The sequence below is a fragment of the Carlito syrichta genome, unplaced genomic scaffold (genome assembly GCF_000164805.1).
Source record: "Carlito syrichta isolate Samal-C Ts95f unplaced genomic scaffold, Tarsius_syrichta-2.0.1 Scaffold301572, whole genome shotgun sequence".
NCBI lineage: Eukaryota > Metazoa > Chordata > Mammalia > Primates > Tarsiidae > Carlito > Carlito syrichta.
Genome location: NW_007245668.1, coordinates 476,197 through 503,004, shown reverse-complemented (window position 1 = coordinate 503,004; position 26,808 = coordinate 476,197). Strand labels below are relative to the sequence as shown.

The following is a 26,808-nucleotide window of genomic DNA, read 5'->3' as shown; positions in this document are numbered from 1 at the left end:
CACTAGTGTTTTTCAACTTATCAGTGGCAAACCGCTAAAGGGTTGTAGCAAAATGTTAAAGGACTCCTCAAATCCTTGTGTGTACACATATTTCCTTGATCCACAAATCAAAAGATACTATGATTATCACTATTATCATGCAGGAGGTCTACAAAATTGGTTGACACTTAAAAGCAATACTCCTCTTACTAAGACATTTAAATAAAGAGAAACTATGGCTCTAGACTTGTGGTTCTCATATTTTGGGGTTTCACAGATAAATATCAATATCATTCATTATATGTTTTTAGAACTTAAAATTATAGTCTTTCAAACTAAATAAATTTAATTTTATGGGAAACTCACTTCATGGTTATTATCCTCCAAAATCAGTGAAAATATCATTGGCCAGCACTGGTATGAAGAGTGGTATTTGAGAACCCTGCTTCCCACCACGCCATGCAGAAGAATGGAAGAATTCTAAGTTGCACAGACTCTGAAAGTTGTTAGGGTGGGTTTCAAGAAAGGAAACAGACACATGAGAATTTATTTTATCCTACTCTGGGCTGACTCTTCCCTGGCATCATTTGTTGGTGATTAAAGCTAGCTGGCCAAGCCCTAGATTCAGCTTTGAGAATCACCACCTCCAATCTTAGCTATGGAAATGGTAGCTCACAAAAGTAATCCGTATTCTCTCTAACTTAGAAATGACTCATCCTTGTGGATTATGAAAGAGGGAGAAGAAATAGGCTCTCATATATTTTTCCTGCTCTTCTTAATCCTTCATTCTGCTCAGGAGTGTCAGGGAGCATAAATATTTTAGGTTTGTTGATTAAAATTAATCCAGACTTAAGAAGGAAAAAAAAAAAAACATTGACAGACTTAATTCACTCAACAAACATTCGCAGAGTGCCTACTATATACCAGACACTGTGCAAAAGATATAGCAATTAAAAACAAGCAGGAATATCAGCAGAAATCTCTGCCATGAAAAGACATTATGCTATTGTTGTATACTTCAAGATTTCCTTTTTTAAGTCTGAATTACATTCTATTTTATGTATATACCACATTTTCTCTACCTATCCATCCATTGATGGACATTTAGGTTGTGCCCACTCTTGGCTTCTGTGATGGTGCTGCAATATACATGAGCGTGCTAATGTTTCTTACAGATTCTGATTTCAATTCTCCCAAAAGTGCAATGGCTGACTTACATAGTAGTTCTATTTTTAATTTTTTGAGAAATAACATGAAGCTTTTTTAAAAAATCATATTTTCCCTTGGTCGTCTCAAAGATGGCTGACCCATGTATACTACATGCATACTACCTACCATCTTGAGAAGGAACTAGACCCTCTCCTATCAGGAAGAATCTTCACCTGTTAGAGAAATGGTTGCCCTGTTGTAGACTTTATAGGACTTTTCTCCTCATCTGAATGAGCAATATAAACAAGGATAGGACAACAGGGATGATCCTTTGTAAAATACATACATGTGGCCAGGCAAGGAGCCAATGTTAATCACAGACTCCAGCACCTGCATACCCTCAGCTGGGGGGCTCAGTTCTCAAGAAGAAATTCACAGAAGACCTGTCAACACCTTACAGTGTGCCTTGGGACGAAACTATCTAGGAACTTGCCTGAATGTTTCCCACATGCTTCAAGGCCTACCTCTCAATATTCACATAGTTTTCTGATAATGTAGTTCCAAACTGAAGCACAAAAGAATCCTTCAGAACCTGTGCTAGGAGGTGGGCTGAAATCTGAACAACTCCCAAAGTTGAAAGGAGGCACCTGTGTGACACGCAGAGACATACGGGAAGAGGAAGTGCTCCTGTTAAACAAAGACTACCTTCAGAACCGGCTTCATAACAGGCAACCTGTGCAGTTGCAAAGTGCTCCACACTTAGAAGGGTCCTGTGCTTAGTTCAGCGGTCTGCCGTCCCCTTCTTGAAATTATTAATCACTTTTGAACAAGGAAGGATTCACACATTTTCATTTTGAACTAGGTTTCACAAATTCTGTAACCTGTCCTGACTACTTCCCTGCTGAAGAAATAGAAAGAGCCTGGCCAAGGGCCTGGAGTCCTATAGGAGCATTTGAAATGGAAAAATAGGATGCAAAGAAAGCGAAAAAAAGCAAGACTGCAATTTCATATATTGTAAGGAAATCAAGCATTGTTTGCTAAGCCTGGAGCATATAATTTTAATTTCCCAAGCCATTATGAAGTTGGAGACTGAAATACCTACTCTATTTTATTGCTCTGTGGTCATTGCGTGGCTCTTTTCTGCTCATTTAGACTAGAAGAGGGACCCCCCAAGACAGTCATAACCATAGAAAAATGAACCACAGGGTGGTCAAAGTTGCAGCGCTGGACCACTTTCTTTGCTGACTTTCACTCTACATTATAAATAGTGAGAGATTGCCTTCCTATCTTGCATTTGTCTTTTCTTTTACAACCTCATCCCACTATTCAGTTCCCTCGGGGCTGAAATTTAACTTCTCCTTGTGGTGGTGATGCTACTATTATTCCTTCTTGTATTTGTTTTTTTCATCACCATTACCTTGAATTTCATCAGTATTGGCTACACAATTTGCAGAACTGAGAGGAAAATGAAAATGTGGTTTGCTTCTTTGAAACTTAGTACAGATTTTAAGGCAGCAATAGCAAATGCCTTAAACTGAACATGGGGCCCTTCTACGTTTAGGGTCTATGTGACTACACAGGGTCTTGAAGCCGGCCATGATTCCCATTGGCCAGAATTGGGTTACATGTCCATTCTTTAACCAATCACTGCTAAGTGTGTAAACTGACTTAGATTTGGACTAAAATAGCTCCCTTGGGGCTTGGGTTAAGTTCCTCTCACCAAGTTCCATGTTATCTGGTGGCAAAGATTCATGAATAAAGTCAGACTCCTTTTGAGATGGTTTGCTGGGTGATCAACAACAGTGCCCACTATACCATATATCATTTTTTTGTTTTTTTGAGTTAGGGTTTCACTCTGTCTTTCAGACTAGAGTGCAGTGGCATTATCACAGATCGCTGCAGCCTTAAACTCCTGGGCTTAAGCAGTCCTCCTACCTCAGCCAACTAGTAGTTGGGACTACAGGCATGCATCACTACACTCAGCTAATTTTTTTTTTTTTTTTTTGTAGAGACACAGTCTTCCTTGTTGTCCAGGCTGGTCTCAAATTCCTGGGTTCAAGCAATCCTCTTACCTCAGCCTACCAAAGTGCTGGGATTAAGGGCATGAGCTACCATGTGGGGCTCAATACCATTTAGCCTTGACTCAGAAGGAGGTGCTCTTCTTTAGAAGTTCCACTTAATCCAAGTTTTAGTTCCTGATGGCCTTGAAGAGTTATTCAGGTCCTACATACACAAATCTTCTCACTTTCAATTTCCAAGCTCCCAAGCACCTCAGACCTTCTCCCTGTGGCCAACTCTTCCTCTATGCAGAGATGAAAAAAATATACTTCCTGGTCTCCTGTTGATTATCTAATCAAGGAACACTGACTCGAAGTCATTTGCATACACAAAAACTTAAACAATAGAGAAATTGAAAATAAAAGTACCACTGCCCAAAATCCACATATTAGTCCTGAGGAGTTATGGAATTATTGGATTAGTAAACTGAATAGGGTACTCATTAAGAGTTTAGAAGAAAATGGATTTTTATATGGGGAAGTGACCACTGTTGAGTGGTGTGAAACGTAGCTTGGAGCAGAAGAAAGAAGTGTCAATTCATGGGGCAGAATTATCACATAGAGACTTTTGATTGTAGAGTGAATTCTTGAGTAAATCCTTTTTGAGAGTCTGACACATTTGCTCAGCTACAGCAGATTGCATAAGTCACTTGAAAACATCAGTGGTGAAAGGGAAAAAACTGCAGTGGAAAATTATTAGATCCACTATGGAAAGCACCAGTTGAGGTTCCAAAGATGTAAATAAACTATGACTTTTCATACCTGTGTGAAAGTAGAGTTCTTTGCTTTTGTTATTTCTTTCAAGACATTTTCATACTTTCTTCAATTAGTCAAAATTCTGTTCAGCCCTTAAGACCAAGCTTAGGCTCCATTACTGCCAAGAAGCCTTCCATGCACCTTCCTCTCTCTTCAACATCTCTCATTCCCAACTGTAAGTGACTGAAGAAAGGACCTGTCCTTTCTCCATGATCTCAGTGCTCGCTATGAACACTGTACTGTATTGAAGTTTTCTACTTGGTTGTTTCTCACTCACTGGGCTGCAAATTCCTTGATTCCAGAAATACTTCATGCCTTAGTAATTGGTCAATATGTGATAAGTAAGAACTCAAAAATACTATGCTTAGAAGATACATAAAAACAATATTTGTAATGTTTTGTGTGTATAATGGCAAAATAAAGCTCAGAATAAAAACAATAATATTTAAGACCAAGATTATTTTTATATTATTGATGAAGAAGACATTGGATCAGATGTGGACGAATAGGAGAATGCAGTCAAATATCACCTCAAGATTCCTTGCTTTGCTATCTGGAATGACATGTAATAGATCCTCTTAATCTACCTTCAGTGGAAGTGAGACAAAGTGGGCAGGGCAATGACAGGATTTTCGACTCAAGTTTATAAGCTCATCTCCAGCCACTTCTTTGTCTCTGTTGGTTCCTTTACCTTAGTCTTATTTCAGAGACTTGAGTCATGTGCCCTAGTTTGTTAATGTTTATTTTTCTGCTTTATAAAAAATCTTTGAAATTCACAGTTTATTTCTGTTATGACATGCAGTCAATAAACATTTATTGGATACATATGACCTTCAATCTAGGCATGTGTAAGATTAAGTAAAGTGGAGGATTATTTTGAGTTCCTGCATGGCATGATTCGTAAATATTCACAGCATCAGATGAATGCGTAATATAACTCCAATCACACCCATATCTGTAAATTGCTACTGAGCAAACAAAGGCAATGACCCAAAAAGATGAATGGAAGGTGGCTTTCACAGTGGAGTTTAAAAGATACTTCCACAGGACAGTAGCCAAGCTAAGGGTTTTCTGATTCTCCCTAATATCCAATTTAGACTTTTGGTTTTTCTCTTCATGCTAAGCTTCATGTTAATTTATGCTTGATCTCTCTCTCCCCCCCCGTCTCCTCTTCCTCCTCCTTCTTCTACTCCTCCTCCTTCTCTCTCTCTGTCTCTCTCCTCTCTCTTTCATCTATTTATCTATCTATCTATCTATCTATCTATCTGTCTATCTATCTATCTATCTATCTATTTTCTCTTAATCTTCTCTATATCTTTCTGTGTGTGAAAGGAATTGTATAGTAAAAAATATCTCTGACTTACCTTGCTTTGTTAAGTTGGAATTTCTCATAGAAGGAATATTTTCTCATTAATTTTTTCTCTCTTAACAAACTTAAAACCAGTAAATGATTGCTGAATTCCAATATTATTAGAATGTAACTAGTCTTAGTTATGATTGGACTGTATAATAATAATTTCTGCATTTATTTCATTGTTGTGGGCAAATGCCTAGTGGTAGTAATGGGAAAAAAAATTCAAGTACTTGAAAAACCTAAGAAAAACAAGATTCTAAATCTAGAGTTTCTGTATTATGTCACTAGTGTAAGATAAGATTACCACATTAAGAGCATGCAATAAGACATTTAGGTAAGAGCCTATGTACAAATTAAAATAACTCAAAATAAATATGGTTCTTTGTACTCTAATTCTCACTATAATTTTAATTAGTTTTACTTTATTAGAAAATTTTTTAAAACTTTAAAGACATACTTTGAATTTCAATGATCTTCTGTAAAGAAACAACAGCATTCATATTCGGGGTTTGGTGGAGAATATCTTCTGCAAGCGGCTCCAGCTGCAAGAATAGCAGATAATAATATGAGTAGAATATTATGACTTTATAGTAAGTCTCACAGAAGCAAAGCAAATTGAAACAACCTAATCCTCAGGAAAAGCTTGCTCCAAGAACTAGTTAACATTTTGCTGATATTAGTTCTAAAAGTGTAGCCAGTTTTATTTTCTGTTTTGCATCCACGTAATTGAATTCCAAGGGGCTTTTCCATTGGTCACAAGACTAATCTATGAAGTCCCTGAAGCAGGTGCATGTCTGTGTATTATTCATTAAAAATCTGAGTTATTTGTGTAATTTTTGTAGGTTCCTGACAAACCAAATTCCATCATGTCTGTATACGCAGCTGGGCCCCGCAAACAAAACCTCAGGGAAGCTGCACCAGACAGAAAGTGGGCAGTCCATTATCCATACTTTTACAGCATTTTCACATCTAACCACCTTATACATTAGAGCACTTCATGATGGAAAGCCTTGAGACACAGCTGCTCTTATTCAACAGTCTTTGAATAAAGCAGTAGAGAAAAGGTTCAAATAAAACCAAAGGAAAAATAATGGTACAGTTTTATTTAACTTCCACTTTATTTGCAACTATGCAGATGTCAGTGTGGAAGCATAGGACGAATTCCTAGCTCACAAATCTATCATGATCTGGGGTTACACTGATTTTTCATGGAGAAGCTCAGCAAACGTTGCTTTGCAAGAAATGAAGAGAAGCTTTAAATAATTTATGGAGTGTATTTGTCAGAACTAACTCAGAGAATGCATCTCTGGGAATGCCTTGATGATGAACACGGTATGTTGCAGCAGAAAGTGCATGGCCAGGGCCCTTGTAAACAAAGTAAGTGTCCAGCTATTGTGACCCAGAAAAGGAAAGAAAGCAATAATAATAAAAGTATTATTAAAAAAGTAGCTTTCTTAGAGAATGTAAAGTTAGGAGCCTCAAATATAAACTGGTTGTCAAACTAATAATATGGCATAAATGAGAACTGATGCCACTAGATGTACCAAAGCATGAACTCATCTATGTCTCTTCATCTGTAGGAAAAACAAACAAAAAACCCTCAGGGATTACAAGTTTCCACAGCATATGTGAGTGAATCTTCCCCCCAGGGTCTCTCTGAATTGATTATCCCATACTTCAATCATGGAATCTAAAACAATAGCACCTTTATTCCAGATGCCATAGGATAACAGACTAGCTCAGGGATATTTATACATGGGTAAATTCACTAAATATAACTTTCCAGAGTGTTTTTCTTAGCTGCCAAAGAAAAACCTTTAAAACATCAAAAGGTTTGCAATACAGTTGTTATTTGCAATACAGTTTGGTGAGAGAAAAAAACAAAAATCGCCACCATCACCACTCAGTGGCAGTGTAAGGCTCTGAATTTTTCAACTCTTGAAATTTGTGAAAATAATTTTTTTTAAATCTGGTATTTCAGATCTTATCTTCAAGAATATGTTATCCTAGTAACACCCGCTTAACTCAGAGGAACTACCGAATCATAAACTAAAGCTTACTTGGAAAACTCTAACTTATGAATTAGGGTAAATGAGCTACCTTACCCATAAATAATCTTTCACTCTTTTCTCAGAATTAGATAAAATAATTTTTAAGAGAAAGCAGGTAGGTTTTACGAATAAACTATTTCTGAAACATCACTTTATGTGCAAATATTTAAGAACAAAAGCACAAGGCGGTGTCAGCATATTTAGTTCTTTAAAAAGCTTTCCTGTGACTTCAGGGTAAAAATGTTGACAAATTGAAAAGTGCCGACTCTTGGAAACAAAGATAAAGACAGATCATGTATGCAAAAAAAAAAAATCTAACTTCTGGACTCTTGCACATTAAGGTCTGTGGGCTAATTTTAATACTTCGGTTATATAAAAAGTATATGATTCAAGATGTTAAGAGTAAAGATATAAACAACCCGAAGCCCCCAACTTAGAATCTTCAGTTAGATATGAAGAGTTGTGTCTACTTAAAAAAGCAATCCAGAGAATTAAGGCAATTAAATTGATCATTTAAACCTTCCAAACCATTTCCCTGCATGCTTTAGGTGAAAGTCATTTAGAGGATTTAACCTTCAGTAAATTGCCTCAATTTGTTTCATTTTGAGTATATACATACAGACAGAGCTGAATTCAGAACGTTCTCAATGTACGTTATTTTCTCTCTAGTAGCTCTGCAGAGAAGGCAATGGGTAATGCTCTGAATTGGCAAGAAGGCAAGCAGCATTTAAAGTCTGTTTTCATAAAATTAAAACCCTGTATAGAGAGACCACAGAATTGAGTCGTCTTTTCTAGAAAGTTTGTTGATTTAATCACTCACAATTTTAAGCACTAAAAACATCTGATTGAAGCATCCACTTAATACATATTTATGACTATTGGTCATTATTAGTAATCTAATAACTAACTAATGAAGTAACATTAGATAAATAATATTTTTAAAAATAAATTTAGTGCAAAAATTAAGAGTATGTGGTAAAGTTATGTTATATATTTAGTTTGGCCAGATGAGGTAGCAAAAAATTGGTTATTGAGGCTAATCAGCATTAGTAAGAGTTATTAGAAGATAAATAAGAAAATAATTTATGCAAATTAGAGAACTTTTGCATGCAAAGAGTTACGGTAAGATAAAGCATATACAGATATAGAAAATATCACACACCTATCATGCCATCCCTTCTAAGCAACTCATTTAAGTAATGATAATTATCATGGAGTTATAAGATACACTAGGTAATTTTAATACAATTTCTTGACACAAAAGCTCTCACCCAGTTTTATTTTATTTAAACCTTAATCACAACTATTACTTACAGCAATTCTTTATACAATTTTCAGGCTCAGTTATAGAGAAGTTTATTATTCTACATGTTTTAAATAAGAGTTGCAATACTATATCGACACGATTTAGGTGTTTATTAAGTTGCATACAACATATAATTTCTAAGTATTGTAGTTAGTTTAAAACACCATAAAATTGTCATCATTATCATATTGTGAATAATTTCTAGATTCTTTAGAACCAGAGCATTTAAATAAACAAAAATCACTTTAGTTGGCATCTATGAAAAGAGGCAAGAGATATCTGTGAAGTAGCTCTCAAATAAGCGTTTAAAACTCACTCTATACTCATGAGATACAAAAATCAGCTCACCGTTATTTGCATGATTCAGAACAGAACAAAAAAGAAACCAAACAGAGCCCTTGCAAATATAACAGGTACACGAGGAGAGATAAAAAAGAAACCAAACAGAGCCCTTGCAAATATAACAGGTCAAGAAACCATCAAGAGAGTAGGGAGACAACAAACAGAATGGAGAAAAATTTGCTAATTATGTATCTGTCAAAGGCCTAACATCCAGGATCTACAAAGAATTCAAACAAACTGAAAGAAAGAAAAAAAAACATTAAAAAGTGAGCAAAGGACATGAATAGACACTTTTCAAAAGAAGATATATGAGTAGCCAACAGACAGCTGAAAAAATCCTCCAGTCTCATTAATTATCAGAGAAATGCAAATAAAAACTACAGTGAGATATCACCTAACTCTGGTAAGGATGGTCATCATTAATAAATCAAAAAACAACAGATGCTGGTGTGGTTGTGGAGAAAAGGGAACACTTCAACACTTGCTGGGAGTGCAAGCTAGTTCAGCCTCTATGGAAAGCAGTGTGGTAACTCCTAAAGGAACTAAAAACTGACCTTCCATACCATCCAACAGTCGCTCTTCTGGGAATATACCCAGAGGAAAATAAATTATTTTACAAAAGAGACACCTGCACATGCATGTTTATTGCCACACTAGTCACAATAGCAAAAATATATAACTAACCATACTGCCCATCAAAAGTCAACTGGATAAAGAAAATGTGGTACATATACATGATGGAGTATTACACAGTCATAAAGAATAACAAAATCGTGAACTTTGCAGCAAGTTGGATGGATTTGGAGACCATCATACTCAGTAATCTATCACAGAAACAACTGAATACTGCATGCTCTCACTTACAAGTGAACATTAATCGTGTTAGCACAAGGGAGGGATCGGTAGTCTCTGGGCACTGCCATTGGTAGGAGGGAAGGAGGGGGGACATGTAACAACACAAAGGGTACCTGGTCCCCAACCAGGGAAGTGAGGGCCAGTTGAAGGCCCAAACTTCACCTGCATGCAACCTACTTGGGTAGTTAATTCTTACTTGTATCCCACATCTCTCTAATCAAATAAAATGTAAAAAAAATAAAAAATATAAAATAACTAAATAACAAAAAATGAAAGCAAAGGTTCTATTAAATACTCACTAGCTTTTATGTCCTGTTTTGTTGTATTCCAGATATACTGTGCTAGTATTTTTATACTTCAGTGCCATTTTCTATTTTGTTCCCCATGACTTATATTTTACTCATCTTTTTTTGACTTGGTGAAAGCTTACTAATCATTTATGAACAAGGACAAATATTACCTGCTCCTCAAGTTATCTAATAGAGTAAATTGCTTCTACCCCCTTTCCCCCACAAACTTTCTTGCTTACTGAACACTTTGTAATGTAGTCCGCCATGTCTGCCAATCTTTACTATGTTGTGAGTCATTAAAAGGCAAAGATAGAACCTGTATATAGTAATGATAAAAAAAATTGAATGAATGAAGGATTAATTGAAATAAAATATAAAGAGGTGACCTTTATTTTGTTTTTCAAAGGTAACAAACCTAAGTAGAATGGGTTCTTCCTCTTGGTTGCCTGCTGTAATCTGGGCATGGTTTTCAGATGAAGAATAAGAACAACAGTAATTCATTTTGTTTTCTAAGGTGCATTGCCCTTGCATAACTTGTGTAAAATTATATCCTCCAGTGCCTTAGCAGGAGTTTCCTGACATGTAGATAGGTATTTTCATATATAAGAAATGCTGAGAAATGAAGTAAAAACACAGAACGACATCAAGCAGAGCAGAATGGCAATGTTATTAATTAAAAGAGAAAAAAAGAGACTCTCATTGAACTGAAAGAAAAAGCAATAGCTTGAAGGTAGAATGAGATTTTAAAAGGCATTCAAAGTAATCTTTAATCAAATGTGGGGAGACCTGAGATCTTCACAATATCTAGACATTTAATCCACATACATGGTGTATTCTTTAATTTATTTGGATGTTTGCTAACTTTTCTAAAAATATTTTGCAATTTTATGAATAGGGGCATACTTTAAAATAGATTTATTCTAGGTATTTGATTTGTTTGATGCTTTTAAACATAGACATTTAAAATTTTTTGAAATAATTTTAAATTTGCAGAGAGTTGCAAAGACAGTACAGAATTCTCATATACTCTTCACTGTTTCCCCTAATGTTAATTAGCTACATAAAACCAGTGTATACTTAAACTTTTATTTTCTATAATTATGGTTGTTATACAGATTTACAACTTATTTTCACTTAACCTATTAATTGATTTTTAAACTTTCATTGAATTTTAATTGAGCATTACCCTGGCTAAATTTACGGTAAATTCTATTTTTTTATTTTTAATTTTAAAAATGTAGGGTACAAATCAGGGCTAGATATACAAATGATCATTATGCAGGTACCCAATACTGCCAATTCTGTCCCCACCCCCTACTTCCCTGACAGTTTCCTACTACTGCTAATCTCTTTCTTATAGCATTATGGTAATTGTTCGAGGTCCACTTATGAGTGAGAGCATGTGGTACTCAGTTCTTTGTTTCTGTGGTAGATCATGAGTATTATAGATTCTAAGTTGATCCAAGTTGCTGCGAAGTTCATAATCTTCTTTATGGTTGTGTAGTATTCCATCATGTATATATAGCACATTTTTTTACCCAGTCCTCTTTCGATGGGCAGCACCGATAGTTCCATGTTTTTTGCTATTGTGAATAATGTTGCAATAAACGTGTGTGTAGTTATCTTTTTCACAGAGTGATTTGAGTTCTTTTGGGTATATTCCCAGAGTGGGATTGCGGGATCGTATGTAAGGTCGATTTTTAGACCTCTTAGGAATCGCCAAACTGTTTTCCACAGAGTTTGTACTAGTTTACACTCCCACCAACAGTGTAGAAATGTTCCTTTTTCCCTGCATCCTCTCCAGCATCTGTTGTTTTTTGAGTTGTTGATGATGTCCATCCTGTCTGGAGTTAGGTAGTATCAGAGTGTGGTTTTAATTTGCATTTCTTTGATGACTAGTGAGGCTGAGCATTTTTTCATGTATCTACTGGCTGCTTGTATGTCTTCCTTTGAGAATTGTCTATTTATATCTTTTGCCCACTTTGTAATGGAGCTGTTTATTTTTTTCTTATTGGCATGTTTGAATTCCTTGTAGATCCTAGATATTAAGCCTTTGTCAGGTCCCACTTGTCTATCTTATCTCTTACTGCATGGGCATTTGGGGTTTTGATCAGGAATTGGTTGCTAGTTCCAATTTCCATAAGGATGTCTCCTGCATTTTCTAAGGTTCTTACAGTTTGAAGTTTTATGTTTAGGTCTTTGATCTATTTAGAGTTGATTTTTGTGTATGGGTGATAGGTAGGGGTCTTGTTTTTATCTCTATTTACTGAATAGGTTCTCCTCTCCCCAGTGGTTGGTGGTGGAGGTATGGTTGAAGGTGAGTTGGTTGAGAAACTGAGGTTTTTGCTTCTGGAATCTCTATCCTGTTCCCTTGGTCTATATGCCTATTCTTGTACCAATACCAGTCCGTTTTGATTACTGTAGCTTTATAATAAAATTTAAAGTCTGGGAGTGTGATACCACCCACTTTGTTTTTTGTTTTTGTTTTTGTTTTTTACTGAGGATTGTTTGGCTATTCATGGTCACTTATGTTTCCATATGAATTTCTGTATTATCGTTTCCAGGTCTGAGAAGAATGTGACTGGTAATGTAATGGGTATTATGTTAAATCTGTAGATTGCCTTGGGTAGGATGGACATCTTAACAATGCTGATTCTTCTAGTCCATGAGCATGGTATTTTTTTCTCATTTGTTTGTGTCATCTTTGACTGTTTTGAGCAGTGTTTTGTAGTTTTTGTTGTAAAGGTCTTTCGCTTCTCTGGTTAGGAAGATGTCATTTTCTCTCTTTTTTTTTTGTGGCTATTGTGAATGGTATTGTTTTTTTTTGTTTGAGTCTCTGTCTGTTTATTATTGGTGTATAGGAATGAGACTGTCTTTTGCACATTTGCTTTATACCCTAAGACTTTGCCAAAGTCCTTTATCAGCACAAGGAATTTTTTTTTTTTGACAGATTCTCTTGGGTTTTCATGTCATCCACAAAGAGAGAAAGAAAACTTAACTTTTTGTTTTACTATTTGGATATTTTGATTTCCTTTTCTTGTCTGGTTGTTCTAGTTAGGACTTTAACACTGTGTTGAACAGGAGTGGTGAGAGTGGGCAGTCTTGTCTTGTTCTGGTGTGCAGGGAAATGTTTCTTTGTTTGCTTGTTTTTTGTTTGTTGTTTTTTGGTGTTTTTTTGGTTTTGGGGTTTTTTTTGCTTTTTTTGGAGGAATTGGCAGTAGTGGGACACTGCCAGGGGAGAGAGGGAGGACTACATAATATCAATAAGGGTATGCAAACATTACCTGTACAGAGACCACTTATGTACCCAACTGAATTGTACCCCACATTTTTAAAATAAAAAATAAGGGGCAAAAAATCCCAAAGGTTTCAGAGAAGAATACAGAGAATATTTTCATAACCTTGAGAATTCAGAAAGAATGCTTAAACAGAATAAAATAAATAAATAAATAAATAAAAAGATTGATAAATTGCACTATATTAAAAAGTTATTTTTACTTATCAAAGGCACCATTAAAAATTGAAAATACAAGGTATTTCAGTGCATGAAACCAACACTAGAATCTATACAGAACTGCTCAGATCAGTGAGAAAAAAGATAATCTGAAGGTGAACTAGAGACTTGAATAGGTACTTCAGCAATAGTATAAAGAAATGATCGATAAATGGCTGAACAGTTTTACCTCATTAGGATTTGGGAAAATCAAAACCATAATGATATACTCCTGCACATCCAAGAGAATGGCTAAATTTCTAAAAGACTACAAGTGTTGGAGGGATATAGAACTTTGGAAAACCCAAATGCTGCTGGTAGGAGTATACATTTTAACAACCATTATGGAAAAGACTTTGTGTTAGCTACAAAGATTAAACACATGCATATTTCAGCATTAAGCAATACCACTTGTAGAAATATATTCTATAAAAATATGGGTACAAATGAATCAATAAATATATTAAATGTTCATGACAGCATTGTTCTTAATAGCCCCCAAACTGGAAAAATTCAATTTGTCTATCTAAAGTAGAATATATAAATAAACTGCAAATTTTTCCTAAAAATCATTTTTTAGGGAGTGAAATATATAATAATGAAAATAAATAGACTATGCAACATGGCTAAATCTCACATAATGTTGAACAAAATGAGCTAGACACAAAGAAGTTTTATATTGTATTACTATATATACAAAGTTCAAAACAGGCAAATTTAAATACATTATTAGAAATCAGAAAATTGGTTACTTTCAGAAAAGAGAAAGGGGTTATTTATTGGAAAGGGAATGTAAAGTCTTTTGAGGTGCTGATATCATTCTATCTCTTGACTTGGTTGATGGTTACATATGCAATCTTTTTGTGATATTTTATTGAGTTTCACATTAAGTTTTTGCACATTTTCTGCATGAATATCATCTTTTACAATTAAAAACAGCTCAATAAAAATTAAAAATCCTCCCCCCCCAAATTAAATACACTCTCTGATAAAGGAGAATTGAGAAACAAAATCTGGCTCTTGAGTTCATGTTATTTTCACTGAATGATGATGTCTCTAAGAAACAAAGTAAGATTATATGTTTTGCATGAGGGCAAAAGTCATATTCTTAAATGCAAGACCAAAAATTTACTTACAAAGGAAAAGTTCCCCTGCAACATGCAAAGCAACCCAGAAAAAATGCTGAAAGAGTTTAGTTGTCAGGATAAAAGATGTGGAATTTTGAAAGAATATGATGATCAAGTCCAAGAAGACAAGGAGAGCAGATTGTGATATATACCTGACCACTCAAAGCTGATGATCTATTCCCTAGTGAGGGGGAATTGGGGGTTAAAACTCAACTCTCATTTAAATAATTGCCTTAGAGATGGTGTAATTAGTCCTATATGTTTAATTTGATTGCATATGTAAACCCGGTCATAATTTTATCCATATTGTGATTCATGAGTCATTTTCAAAGTAACCTCTTTTATTCGTTTGAAGTCATTAAAATCCTTGACCAAACATATTGGGGGAAAAAAATCAAAATTAGAGTGGATTCTATTGACAATCAAGTTATTACACTGACAGACTATTGAAATTATTTAGATTAGATCTGCCTGCATCCTAGATACATATGGATGATTTAGGGTGACATCAACACAGCAATAAAGAAATATCTCTGCTCATCAGGAGTGATATAATCCTAACAACTTTTATGAGAGTAACAAGAAGACCAAGCAGCAAAGAGAACAGTCATGGTCATTCAGTTCACATGAGATACTGAAGGAATTCCTTGAGTCAGATAAGAGGGAACCAGTGGGCTAGACATCGAGATTATTACTGTGGTTATTGTTCCATTAACTGAGTTTTATTTAAAACTACCATTGCTTGAAGAAATGTAGGTTACATAATGTATCAGTCAATGAATGAAAAACGGAAGACTATGAAAAAATGAGGAAATGTTTCTATTTCCTATCTAACCCAGATAATAGCCAATAACTTCCATGACACTTAATTATGGAATATTTGCGCATGACATATTTAAACATCTATGGCAATCACCAGCTAAGAAATTAAAAATAAGTCTTAAAAAGAACACAGGAAGGAATAGTGGTCTATTGGAAAGAGGATAATGAATGCAATGTGTTGGATAATTCAGAACATCAATATTCTTGTTTAATCATTGTGGTAAGAAAGGAGATATATAATATAACAAGAAAACATTTTGAACCACACAGTAGAGTTAGGAAAATACTGTACATATTGAAGAGAGTATGTCCAACTGAAGTTTTGATTGCATTAAAGGGACATTTGTTTGGTGATTTATGGGTAGTTTTCTAACATAATGTCCATAGTTTGAATATCAATTATTATAAAGAAGGCTTAGTTACCATTATATGCCAAAAGTTTTGTTGTATACGTCCCTGTTTCTGCAAATAAATTTGTTTGATGCTTATATTTAGTAAACCCTGTTTCATTTTTTTGTCCCCAGTATTCTTCCTCTCATTTTATTTCTTCTTCCTTTAATCTGCTAACATTATGTTTTTCAAACATTTTACCTATACAGCACTCTTTTCCAAATGTTGATTTTTCTGCAAAAAAGACCTGCTTCATATCATGTAGCATTGTTGTGCTGATAAGTGTTTAACAGCTAACTGTACAAGTAGCTCTAGCTTACAGCATTTGCTGATTTCTGTGGTGTAAATATTCCCACCGTGGTCTGTTTCTAACTACTAATGTGATGTCATTGAACTCAGATTGAGTAAAGATATACACAATTGTCTTTCACAAGTCATTTACAGCCAGTTTAAGCATATCACTGATAGAGTATAATTTTGTCTATTTGTAATCTGAGACTGTTTCTAATGATTAATTTCTTAATAAACTCTTGTTTTCTTCTATAAACTTTTGCCATCTTCAAAAATCATACACTGTTTTATTGTTGTAGTTTTACTCCAAAGGATGGAACTCATTATTCAAAGCTTCCATATTTTTCACAGAAAGTCTAATTTTTTATGCTGTTCCAATCCACTGATCCAGTCTCATTATATACTTTTATTCCACTTAACATAGCCTCTTCTCTACCAAAAACAAAACAAACAAACCCAGACAGAGCCATCTACAATTCCAAAAAGTCCTAATGTCTTTATCTATGCTTTTTACCACATAATAAATCTCTTCCTTAGATACTAACTTGACATGGTCTTATTTATTATTCAAGACCAAGGTTAAATATTACTTCCTCTATAAAATATTCCTCTATTGCTATGCTTAAAAACAAATGGTCTTATGTCACATTCCCAAAGCACTTTGATTATTTTACTTTCATTGCAGTGGAACTTTGGGGCACAAAATAGATATCCAGTAAAAGGCTATTTAATGAATGAACAGATAAATGAATATCATGACATGTTTGCTTCATCATGAAAAAGAAATGCTTTCTTTTATTGGTAACTACAACCTATGAAGAGTCTAGGTTCTTTTTAACATCTTCTGAAAAAACCTAAAGACAAGCAATACAGAAGATCTGTATAATGGAGCTTGGAATTATTCAGATAACTTCCACTTCATGTGGTATATGCTGAAACAGATAAACAAAGACAATTCACAATCATTTTGGCTCTGCCTTCTTGGAGATGAAAAATGCAGCATCAAAGGCCATATCAAAAATGGAAAGTATCTTCAAATAATATGTTTTAAAACAGTATTAATCTCTTTAGTTTATCCATACATTCTCTTTCTGAGTATGGGGAGGCTTCAATATCTAAAAGGAGATCATGAAAAATACATTATTCTGACATATCATACATTGTCCTCGTGTTCAGTCCCTCCTTCTGCTACTCATGAATTGCAACTACGTAGGCTCTTGTAAGCTTTCCCAGATTCACACCAATTCCCCAGTGGAATAAACCTCAGCCATACATAATCTAAAGGATGAAAAAGATGGCAAAACAACTTCTCCCTTCAAAATCCAATGCAAACAAACCCCTGATGAGCAACTTGGGCAACAACATCTCAAGAGTTCACCTCAGGGGTGGTTGTCAGCACTTACTAGAGTCAATTCAGTAGACTCTTTTCAGCAGCTTTAGAGCAAAACATCATCTTTAAAAGATTATCAACAAACACAGTCACTAAGTTTAGCCACTGTTTGTGAAATCCAAGTCAAATGAAAGCAGCTGAGCACACTTAGCAGGAGATAGCAGTTATTAAAAAGAAAAGGAGTTGGGGAGGAGGGGAAGAAAGGAGAAAGGAAAGGAAAGAAATAAAAAGAAAGGAAAGGCAAAAAGAAAGGAAGGGAAGGAAAGGAAAAAGAAAAAAAGAATCCAGAAGTCAAACATTAAAAAAGAGTCATAGGGATCAAAACATGCTATACATTTCAAGTGTAGGTGCTGAACTTTCAACATTAGAGACAATAGCATCATCTCAACATCTTCCAGGTCTATGAATCTGCTTTATTTTTGTTTGTTTTCTCTAATAAGCTTAACATCATCGTATATTCTATTTTGACAGGTGTTCTTTTAATAGCCATGTTCTCAACTCACTACCCAAGGCTACTACTAATACATGAACTCTCCATTCTCTTACTTACTTCAAGATTTTCAATGTTTTTGTTTTAGATTCCACAGGAATGGCAACTGCTTAAAGCTTCTCTCACCTCTTAGGAAAATTTCTTTCAGAGGAAGTAACCCAGGGTGTTACTAATTGGCTTTGCATAACAGTAGGCAAATTTGGCCTTAGAGCAACTGTGACACTGTTTGCCAACCAGTTCAAATATAGATTACCAAAATCAGATTCTCTGGAAATCTTACAAATGTTTCCATTACTAGTTTTAAAAGCTATGTAGCTATTCACATTAGTTTCCCTAATGCCTTACCAAACAACCTAATAATTCTTCTCATTTAGATACTCTCTGCAATTTCTTGCAAACCCCAAGCTGGTGTTTCTAAGTGCTTCACTGAAGAAGTTCAAAAATAGTTATCATATACTGATTGGACTGATAAATCTAATTTCTAAACTTTGCCAAGAAAAAGAAAAAAAAAATGAACTTCTGGTATGTCTTCAAAATCAGTTCCCTTTAGGAATTTCCTGTACCATGCTTAAATTAGTTTTACTCCAACAGTATATTATTTTGACTGACCTTGTACATATTTCTTAAAAGAATAGTTAAGAGATGTTTTGCTAAGTAGATCATTTTTATGATAAAGATATTTAAAAAGAAAGAAAATGTCTGCTTTGAAAGGTGCAACACTCAGATAACTTACATTTGAAAAGACCAAGTTTTTTGGTACCCATCTATGTGTCTACACAGATGCAGAGCCAATGGTTCCTGCTGATTTTACGATTCCTTTGGGTTATGTAATACATATTATTGTGCTGATAATAAGCCATAAGAAGCAGAATTTTGCTGTATTGACATGGCCTGGCCAAGAACAACAAGGGAAAAGAAATAGCATTCAAAAAACTGGCAAAATGTTTATGAATTCTAATCCTCTGCACATGAATAAATACATCTGACAAAGAGCAGAGTCCCTCCAAAAGGCCCTTCTTGACCTTTCTAATTTGAGTTCAATTGCATGTTCAGTGCTGAGAAACAAAAGTGGATTCTGCCAATGTTTTAAGTTCAAGCTTTACTACATTTTGTTATTTGTAAAAGTGAAATCTAGATAATAAGTTATAATTGCTCCATTAATCATTTCAAAAGGGGGTTTGGAGGGAAATTGGGATTTCAAATTGCAATAATTAGTATCTGAAAGATGTCCTTTTTTTTTTCTTACCTAGAGTGTTCCACTTAAAACTACTGTAAAAACTGCATATACGCACTTTTTAAAAGGGTGAAGTACATGCAATATGCCTTATATATTATTTTTCTAAAGGCATGAAATTTAAAACGTCAATGTAGTCATGGTGACTTCTGACCTGGAAAGAAATACAGAAAACCAGTCCTTAGATTATAAATTATATTGTCAATGAAAGTGAGAACTCTCTGTTGCTTGAGTTGTTTCAAGTATTATATTTTCATTTCCTTTTTCCAAATGAATTATAATGTACAACACACTTGTATTTGTCTTCCATTTTTCACTTAAAAAAACTTTCTTTCTCCTAACTTTGCTCCTGATACTGATAAACCTGACACAAGAAAATTTACCTTTCAAAAGTTCGATATACCAAATTCATTTGTTATCCTTAAAGTATCTTGTGGGAAATCTATATTCTTATTTATGTCAACAAGAAACCTCAATGGAAAAGAAAAATACAGAAGATATTTAAACCTCCCTTCTTTTGGTTTACAATGAACAAATTTTGGGCTGTGCTAATGCAATTGAAGAAACCAACAAGGACAAGATGTATTTAGGGCATTATAATAACTAAATCAAATTTACTATAAGACAACCAGAATAGTCAATTAAATAGTTAATATAGCCAAAAATAATAATTTTGGCTATCACTTACTGGAATTTTTAGCAATCTGTATGCCCATGTGAGCAGGTTTAAGATTGGCCAATAATACTTTTATTCCTTCTTCTATCTCAGGCCTGTTCTTTCTAAAAAATGTACAGAAAAGGCACAGGTGTCAAACTTTAAATCAGGTGACATCCTCCTCATGTCACTAATTGTTCTGTAAAAACATTGTATTTGATCTCTAGGAAAAGCACATGTACTAAGATGCCCATAGACTTCCGAGTCAAAAGGGCATTCAGGAGAAGGAAGGTGTAAAACACATTCATTTTGCTTTTTTAGTAAACTCAGATGAATTAAGAAAAACATGCAACTCCACAGAACAGAATCTATTCTGAAACATAGTCATTTCTTAAAGAAAGAGATCATAGGAGACATCACTCCATCCTCACTGGAAAGGCATTCTTGGAAGAAGAGAATTTGGTCAAAAGCAGAGATGAGAGGAACACAGAGACCGAATCACATTTGAATCGGTGTGTCAAAGCAAGTCAGTGAAATCTGTAATTTCCTTCCACATAATTGGGAAAGTAGTTGGCTTTTGCAGTCGGGTAACATTTCTTTCTGGGCAGGTCAATGATCCATAGAACCACAATTCACAACATACTCTGATTTTTTGCACATCTGGTGTAAGCCTTTATAATGCAAATATTAAAACCTGTCTGCTTCTCTAAAATGTTTCTATATTTAAAATCAAGTAAGTGATTTCAGGATATAAGTGACTATGCAAAAAAAAAAAAAGTTATCTGGTGTGCAAAAAAAACAGTCTAACATAAACTGATAAAATAGAAATCGCTTTTATTTTCTGCACTCCTTTATTATCCATAACTCCCACAACATTCTGTTTGACATTACTGGTTTACAAGAGTCTCAGAAAAATTCTAGCATTTAGAAAATCTTAGATAACTTGAATTGTGTGTGATCTGAAATGGCAGTACTTTGTTGATATAATCATTAAATAATTGCACCCTTTGGCTTATTGTACTGTCTAAAATTACACAACCAAGTAAACTACTTTAGCAGTACTTAAGTTTTCTCTCTTATATTTTCCTTCAAATTAAAAATGTACATATTTACTTTAATAAATATGAAAAAATAATCATGTTGAAACACTATAGACTTGTAAGATAATGATAACAATAAAAGTTAAGTGTTTAATGTGCAGAAGTATCTTTTTCATAAATATTACAAGCAAAGGCATGCATTATTGTTAAAGCTATGAATGCTAGATTTTAAAAAGATTTTATATATATTTATTTCATAAGCAAAATTATGTTTCAGATTCACAAAAGAAAGGCAAATTATATATTAGTCATAACATTACCATAGATTCACTATGAAAAATAAATGAATTGATAACCTTAATGAATATATACAAATTTTGAAATACTTGTTGAATTGCAAATAATTGGTCCAAAAATTTGCCATGAGTGAACCTCACAGCAATTGGATCTGAAGTCTGCAGAGTGGTTAGAAAATATGTTGCAGTTTAGTTATGTGATGTGAATGAAAAAGGAATGACCCTTGGCCATTTAGATTCAATTTCAACTCTTGGATCTAATGCATTCTGGCTGCATGACTTCAGCTGAATTTCTCAACATTTTTAAGACTCATTATCAGTCTATAAGATGGAAATAGCATCTTAGCATAGATAATTTTCTCTTAGCATAGAGAATTCTTAAATGGTGGCAAGAATGTTTTTATCAATTTTTTTAAAGTTTTGTTTTCCCTGAAATAGCATTTCTTACAGGAAATCTGAAGAGAAATTTTGTTGCTTTTGCTTTATTTTTTTTAGTCAATGTTTCCACACTACTGGTTGAGTCAGTAGACAAAACATTCTTCTTCCCAAGGGTTATCTACTGATTTTTGAACTTTGTGACTAACCTGATTGAATGGATTGCTATGTGGATTCTACACCTGGGGAAAAAATTGTAACACAACATGAAAACATGAGAACTTCTCTTATTTAAGACTTGCCTTCTTTCTTAATGGTAAGAACAACTTTGAGTTTTCTAAGTAGACTGTATTTATTTTTTAAAAGATGTCAAAAATATGCATACATATATCCCTGGGTTCTTTACCCCTGCTCTTTTGTGCTTTTGCTTTTTTACCTCATTTCCTAGAAGGGCATTTACACAGGCTTCTGATGCATCACATATGGCTGTGAGATCATGTCCTCCTTCTAGAGCCAACACCACACGTCCATCAGCCAATGTCATCAATTGCTTCGTCAAATGACCAAAGCCTACCATAATACAAACAGAACATTTCAAAGTATTAAGTCAAGGAAAAATGATGACTAGAATCTAACATCGATTGAGCATTTATACTGTGTAAGTTCTTTCTCAGCACTTTCGGTGTCTAACTCATTTAATATTCACAGTAACTTTAGGTTAGATCTTATTATCATCTCCATTTTATAGATGAAAGCCCAAGATCCCACAGTCAAGAGGTATCACAATGAAGACTTACACCAATGAATCTGGTTCATCACCAGTGCACTCTGCTGTCTTTCATAATACATTCTACATGTATCTGGATGAAAAACTTGAATATTAGTCAGCCAGTGGTAATAAGGTTGCCAAACTGCCCCATTTGCTTGCCATATGCTTCCTATCTCCATCATCTGCCTTTATTATAAAAAGATTGCTATGTGTGCCTCAAGTCACTGTACCATCACATTAATTTTGTAGTCATTCTTTTATTATAAAATATTTGAAGTGCAAAAATATAAATAACATCTATATATATTATAAAATATAATGACATGACAAATACCTGCTCAGTCACCTTCCAATGTATAGAAAATAATGCTACCAACACTTTTTAACTCCTCTTACCTATCTGATATCCATCCTCTTCCTTGTAGGACATCAGGAACCTGGGTTTATGCTTATAGTTCCATTGTTTTCCTGTGTTTAATTTGCTTGTTTCTGAACTTTATAAAATGGCTTTATATTTTTTCAACTGGCTTTTTCATACATTTTGTTAGTATGCCTGTAGCTATAGTTCTTCCTGTTTAGTAGGTCATTTTTGCATCTATAGAATTATTTACCCATTCTCCTATAGACAGATATTTGGTTTGGGGGTTATTAAAAAATTCCCATTTGTTGTTATTACAAACAATGTTGCCACAGAAATTCTTTTGTAGGTCTTCTGGTGCACATATGCTTGAGTGGAATGGAATGGTTGAGTCTTAAAATCTGCTAAATCATGCCAGATTATTTCCAATGAGCTATTACCAACCCTCCACTCTCAGAAGCAGTCTATATAAGAATTCCAGTTTTGTGGCATCCTCACCAACATTTGGTATGATTTTCCAAGTGAGTGGCTGAATGATGGCACCTTATTGTGATTTCATTCAGTATAAAGAGGGAGCTTTCTATTTCTAGTTTGAATTACGGATTTTTAAAATTATAGATGATGTAGTAATCTAATTATTTCTTCACACAGATGGGTTTCTCCCTATATTTGACAGTGTTGTGAATTACATTATTTAATATTTCTAATATTAAGTCATCATTGCAACTATGGAGTAAAATAAGCTTGGAGGTGATATATTATCTTTTGAAAAATGTTTTGCTAATGCTTCGTGTAGGCTTTTTGTCACATATGTTCATGTATGGGATTAATCTGTATTTTCCATTCTTGTATTGACCATTGTGAATTTTGATGTTGGGACTTCCTTTTTTCATTATTGGACCCCAGAATGTTGGATAGAAATCTCCTGTAAAACCAGTGTTGGTCTTGTATTTTCTTTGAAGAAAAAATTTAACAATTGATTAAATTTTTTAGAAGTATAGGACTAGACCTGCTTTCCTACTTTCTGTATCTTCATGAGTTACATTCAAGGAATTTGCTTCTTTTATATAAGTGCTTGAATTCATTTAAATAAAATGTTTGTTTTCTCTATTGTCTTATTTTGGAACTCCAACTAGATGTATATGGCTATTGTCTATCAGTGTTTCCTCAATCGTTCTTATCTTTCGTATTTTCCATATCTCTCTCTGTCCTGAATTCTGTGTATTTCTGATTCAGAACTCTTCAGATGTCTTTAATCTACTGTTTCATATATTAAGTGATATTTTCATTCCAGCGATAGCACTGTATAATTGTAGAATTTGTATTTGGTTGTATTTCATGACTTCTTAGTCATTATTATACTTTCTTAATTCTTTGCTTACATTTTTATTTCTCCCTTTTATTTTTTTCAACATAAGTATTTTATATTCTGTTTCTGAAATAGTTTGATCTAGTTTGTGCTTTAAAGTTTGTACCAATTAATCCTTGTGGTGCCTTAATTTTCCTCTACTTTTTAAAATATGCACTTACTTATTTGGTATTTTGAACTTATATTCATTGGCACTTTATATGTGAAAAATCTTTGAAGCTTGGTGCAATGAACTGAATGTTTGTGAACTTCCCCGCTTATGTGTTAAAATTCTATCCCCCAGTGTGAAGGTATTAGGAAATAAGTCTTTGAATAATTAGTTAGAGTCCTCAAGAATGGGATTAGTGCCCTTAAAAAAGCAACCCTAGGGAGTCTAGTTCTCTTTTTGTCATCTGAGAATACAGAAAGTTGGCAGTCGGCAATCTGGAAGAAGGTCCTCACCAAATTCTGACTATGCTGGCACTTTAATCTGGGATTTACAGCCTCCAGAACTTGTGCAAAATAAATTTATGTTGTTTATAAGTCATCTCAGTCTATAAAACTTTGTTACAGCAGCCTGAACTAAGACACCTGGGTTGAATGTAATATCTATTTTTGAAGCCTGGTTCAAGCCTGATTTTGTTTGCTTCTGCTAGATATCTGGAGCACAACCATCTAGGATCAATTTTAAATTCTTAGATTGAAGGACTGATTGTGTGTGTGTGTGTGTGTGTGTGTGTGTGTGTGTTTTGGCACTTATTTGTTATAAATATGAACCCCAAAACATGATTGCAGGTTCTCATAAAGAAATTCAGTTTGCTTGTCCTTTCCTTTTCTCTCCCTCTCTCCCTCCCTCCCTGTCTCCTTCCCTCTCTCTTTCTTCCTTTCTTTTCCCTCCCTTCCATCCTTTTTACTCTTTCTTTTTTCTTTCTTTCTTCTTTTCTTCTTCCTCCCTCTTTTCTTCCCTCCCTCCTTCCTTCCTTCCTCTTTCTTTTTTTTGACATTCTTTCTCTTGATAGTAATAGCTAAGAGAGTTTTATTATTTATTCAGCAGTATTTTATTTTCTTTCATTCTTTTTTTTCTCTTAGAGGTGGCTCTGTATCATTATTTCTTTATTCTGGTATCCTTCCTAATTTCCTTCCTTTCATAGAATCACAACCACAGTTTTGACTCTCTTTTTCAGTATTAGTAGACTATTAATTTTAAAGCTCTGTGCGATCAGAGATATTGAAATAGATGTGTCCAGAGTAGTCAATGGCTTCAATATTCCTTCTCCTTTTTCTATCTTTTTGGAAGTCATCCATAAATTCAAAAGGAACTCTTTAACATTTAATTCAGCATGGTGAGATATTTTCATAATTTGCATGTTTCTTATTCAACACTTTAAAAAATTTAACATTGCATTCACTCTATTCAAGTTCAGGAACATTTACCAAAAAAAAAAAAAAAAAAAAAGTAGGGTAATTGAAACTAAATAAAAATCTGCTTCAATATGATACTTTATTTATATACTTCGTGAAATTCCAGGAAACAAACATTTACTTTTTAAATCAACTAAACTTTTTATAATTAATAGATTTTCTTTTTTAGAACAGTTTTGTTTTACAAAAAATTGAGCAGGAAACTCAGAGTTTCTCTACACGTCCCCTTTCTTTTCCTGGTATTCATATTAGTATGGAACATTTGTTATAATGGATAAACCAATACTGACACATTATTTGAAAAAAAAAACTCTCCGGTTGGGGTCCATATTTGGTATTGTACATTCTGTGGGTTTTGACAAATGCATAACGTCATGTATTCATCATTATAGTGTCATACAGAATAATTTACTGCCCTAAAATCCCCTGTGCTCCACCTATCTTCTCTGCCCCTCAACCCCTGGCATCCAATTATTTTTTAAATCTAAGTTTTATCACTCATTTGTAATATTTGCATTAATACAAAAATTTAATTTATTGCATTATCCTTTCTAAATTAGAAAATATGTGATTTCATCTTCTCTCATTTTATAACACTTCTAATGTTTAATATATATGTTATGTATCAAACCATGAAAGCTTGAAAGTATAAACTTGAATAGGGAAGCTCATGCTTTTCAAGTCTAACTGGGCTACTTTCAAAAGTGTGACTTTTGGTTCCTATCTTAAGTATCATAGACTTTTGTTAGAAAAGAAAATACATTCTTAGAATGCATTTGGTAGAACCATTATCAAATAATGACCATTATTATCAATAAATATCATTATTAAATAATAATAATTATCAAATAATAAGAACCCCAAACTAAATTAAGTTGCTTACATTTTGGAACAATAACATAATATCATCTTAATCATTGGAATGCATTAAGCTACCCACCCAATAAACAATTGCTGAGATTTTCAGTTCTGGTCTAGCACTTGAGGTTATCCTTGAATGAGATGAGTTAATTTCCTCACTATCTTGAAGACTTTTAATGCTGATTTAACTAACTTAAGCTACTATTTGAATGGAAGTCAACATAGTCTTTTTACAATTATCCCATTTTTAAATACTTGACCAAAAAAATTTAAAAATTAGGTAAGATTAGGTAAAACTGATTTCAAGC

General features: G+C 33.9%; 1 protein-coding gene across 2 annotated transcripts in view; it reads right to left on the bottom strand.

The window, feature by feature from the left end:
* The window catches only part of HDAC9 (histone deacetylase 9), a 512,743-nt gene that overhangs the window by 35,472 nt on the left and 450,463 nt on the right, over positions 1-26,808 (bottom strand). For both annotated transcript variants that reach the window (XM_008054886.2, XM_008054887.1), the window contains exons 23-24: positions 22,179-22,312; positions 5,753-5,837 (exon numbers count right to left, since the gene is read on the bottom strand). In XM_008054886.2, coding sequence (XP_008053077.1) covers positions 5,753-5,837; positions 22,179-22,312 — 219 coding nt within the window. The remainder of the gene's footprint in view (positions 1-5,752; positions 5,838-22,178; positions 22,313-26,808) is intronic.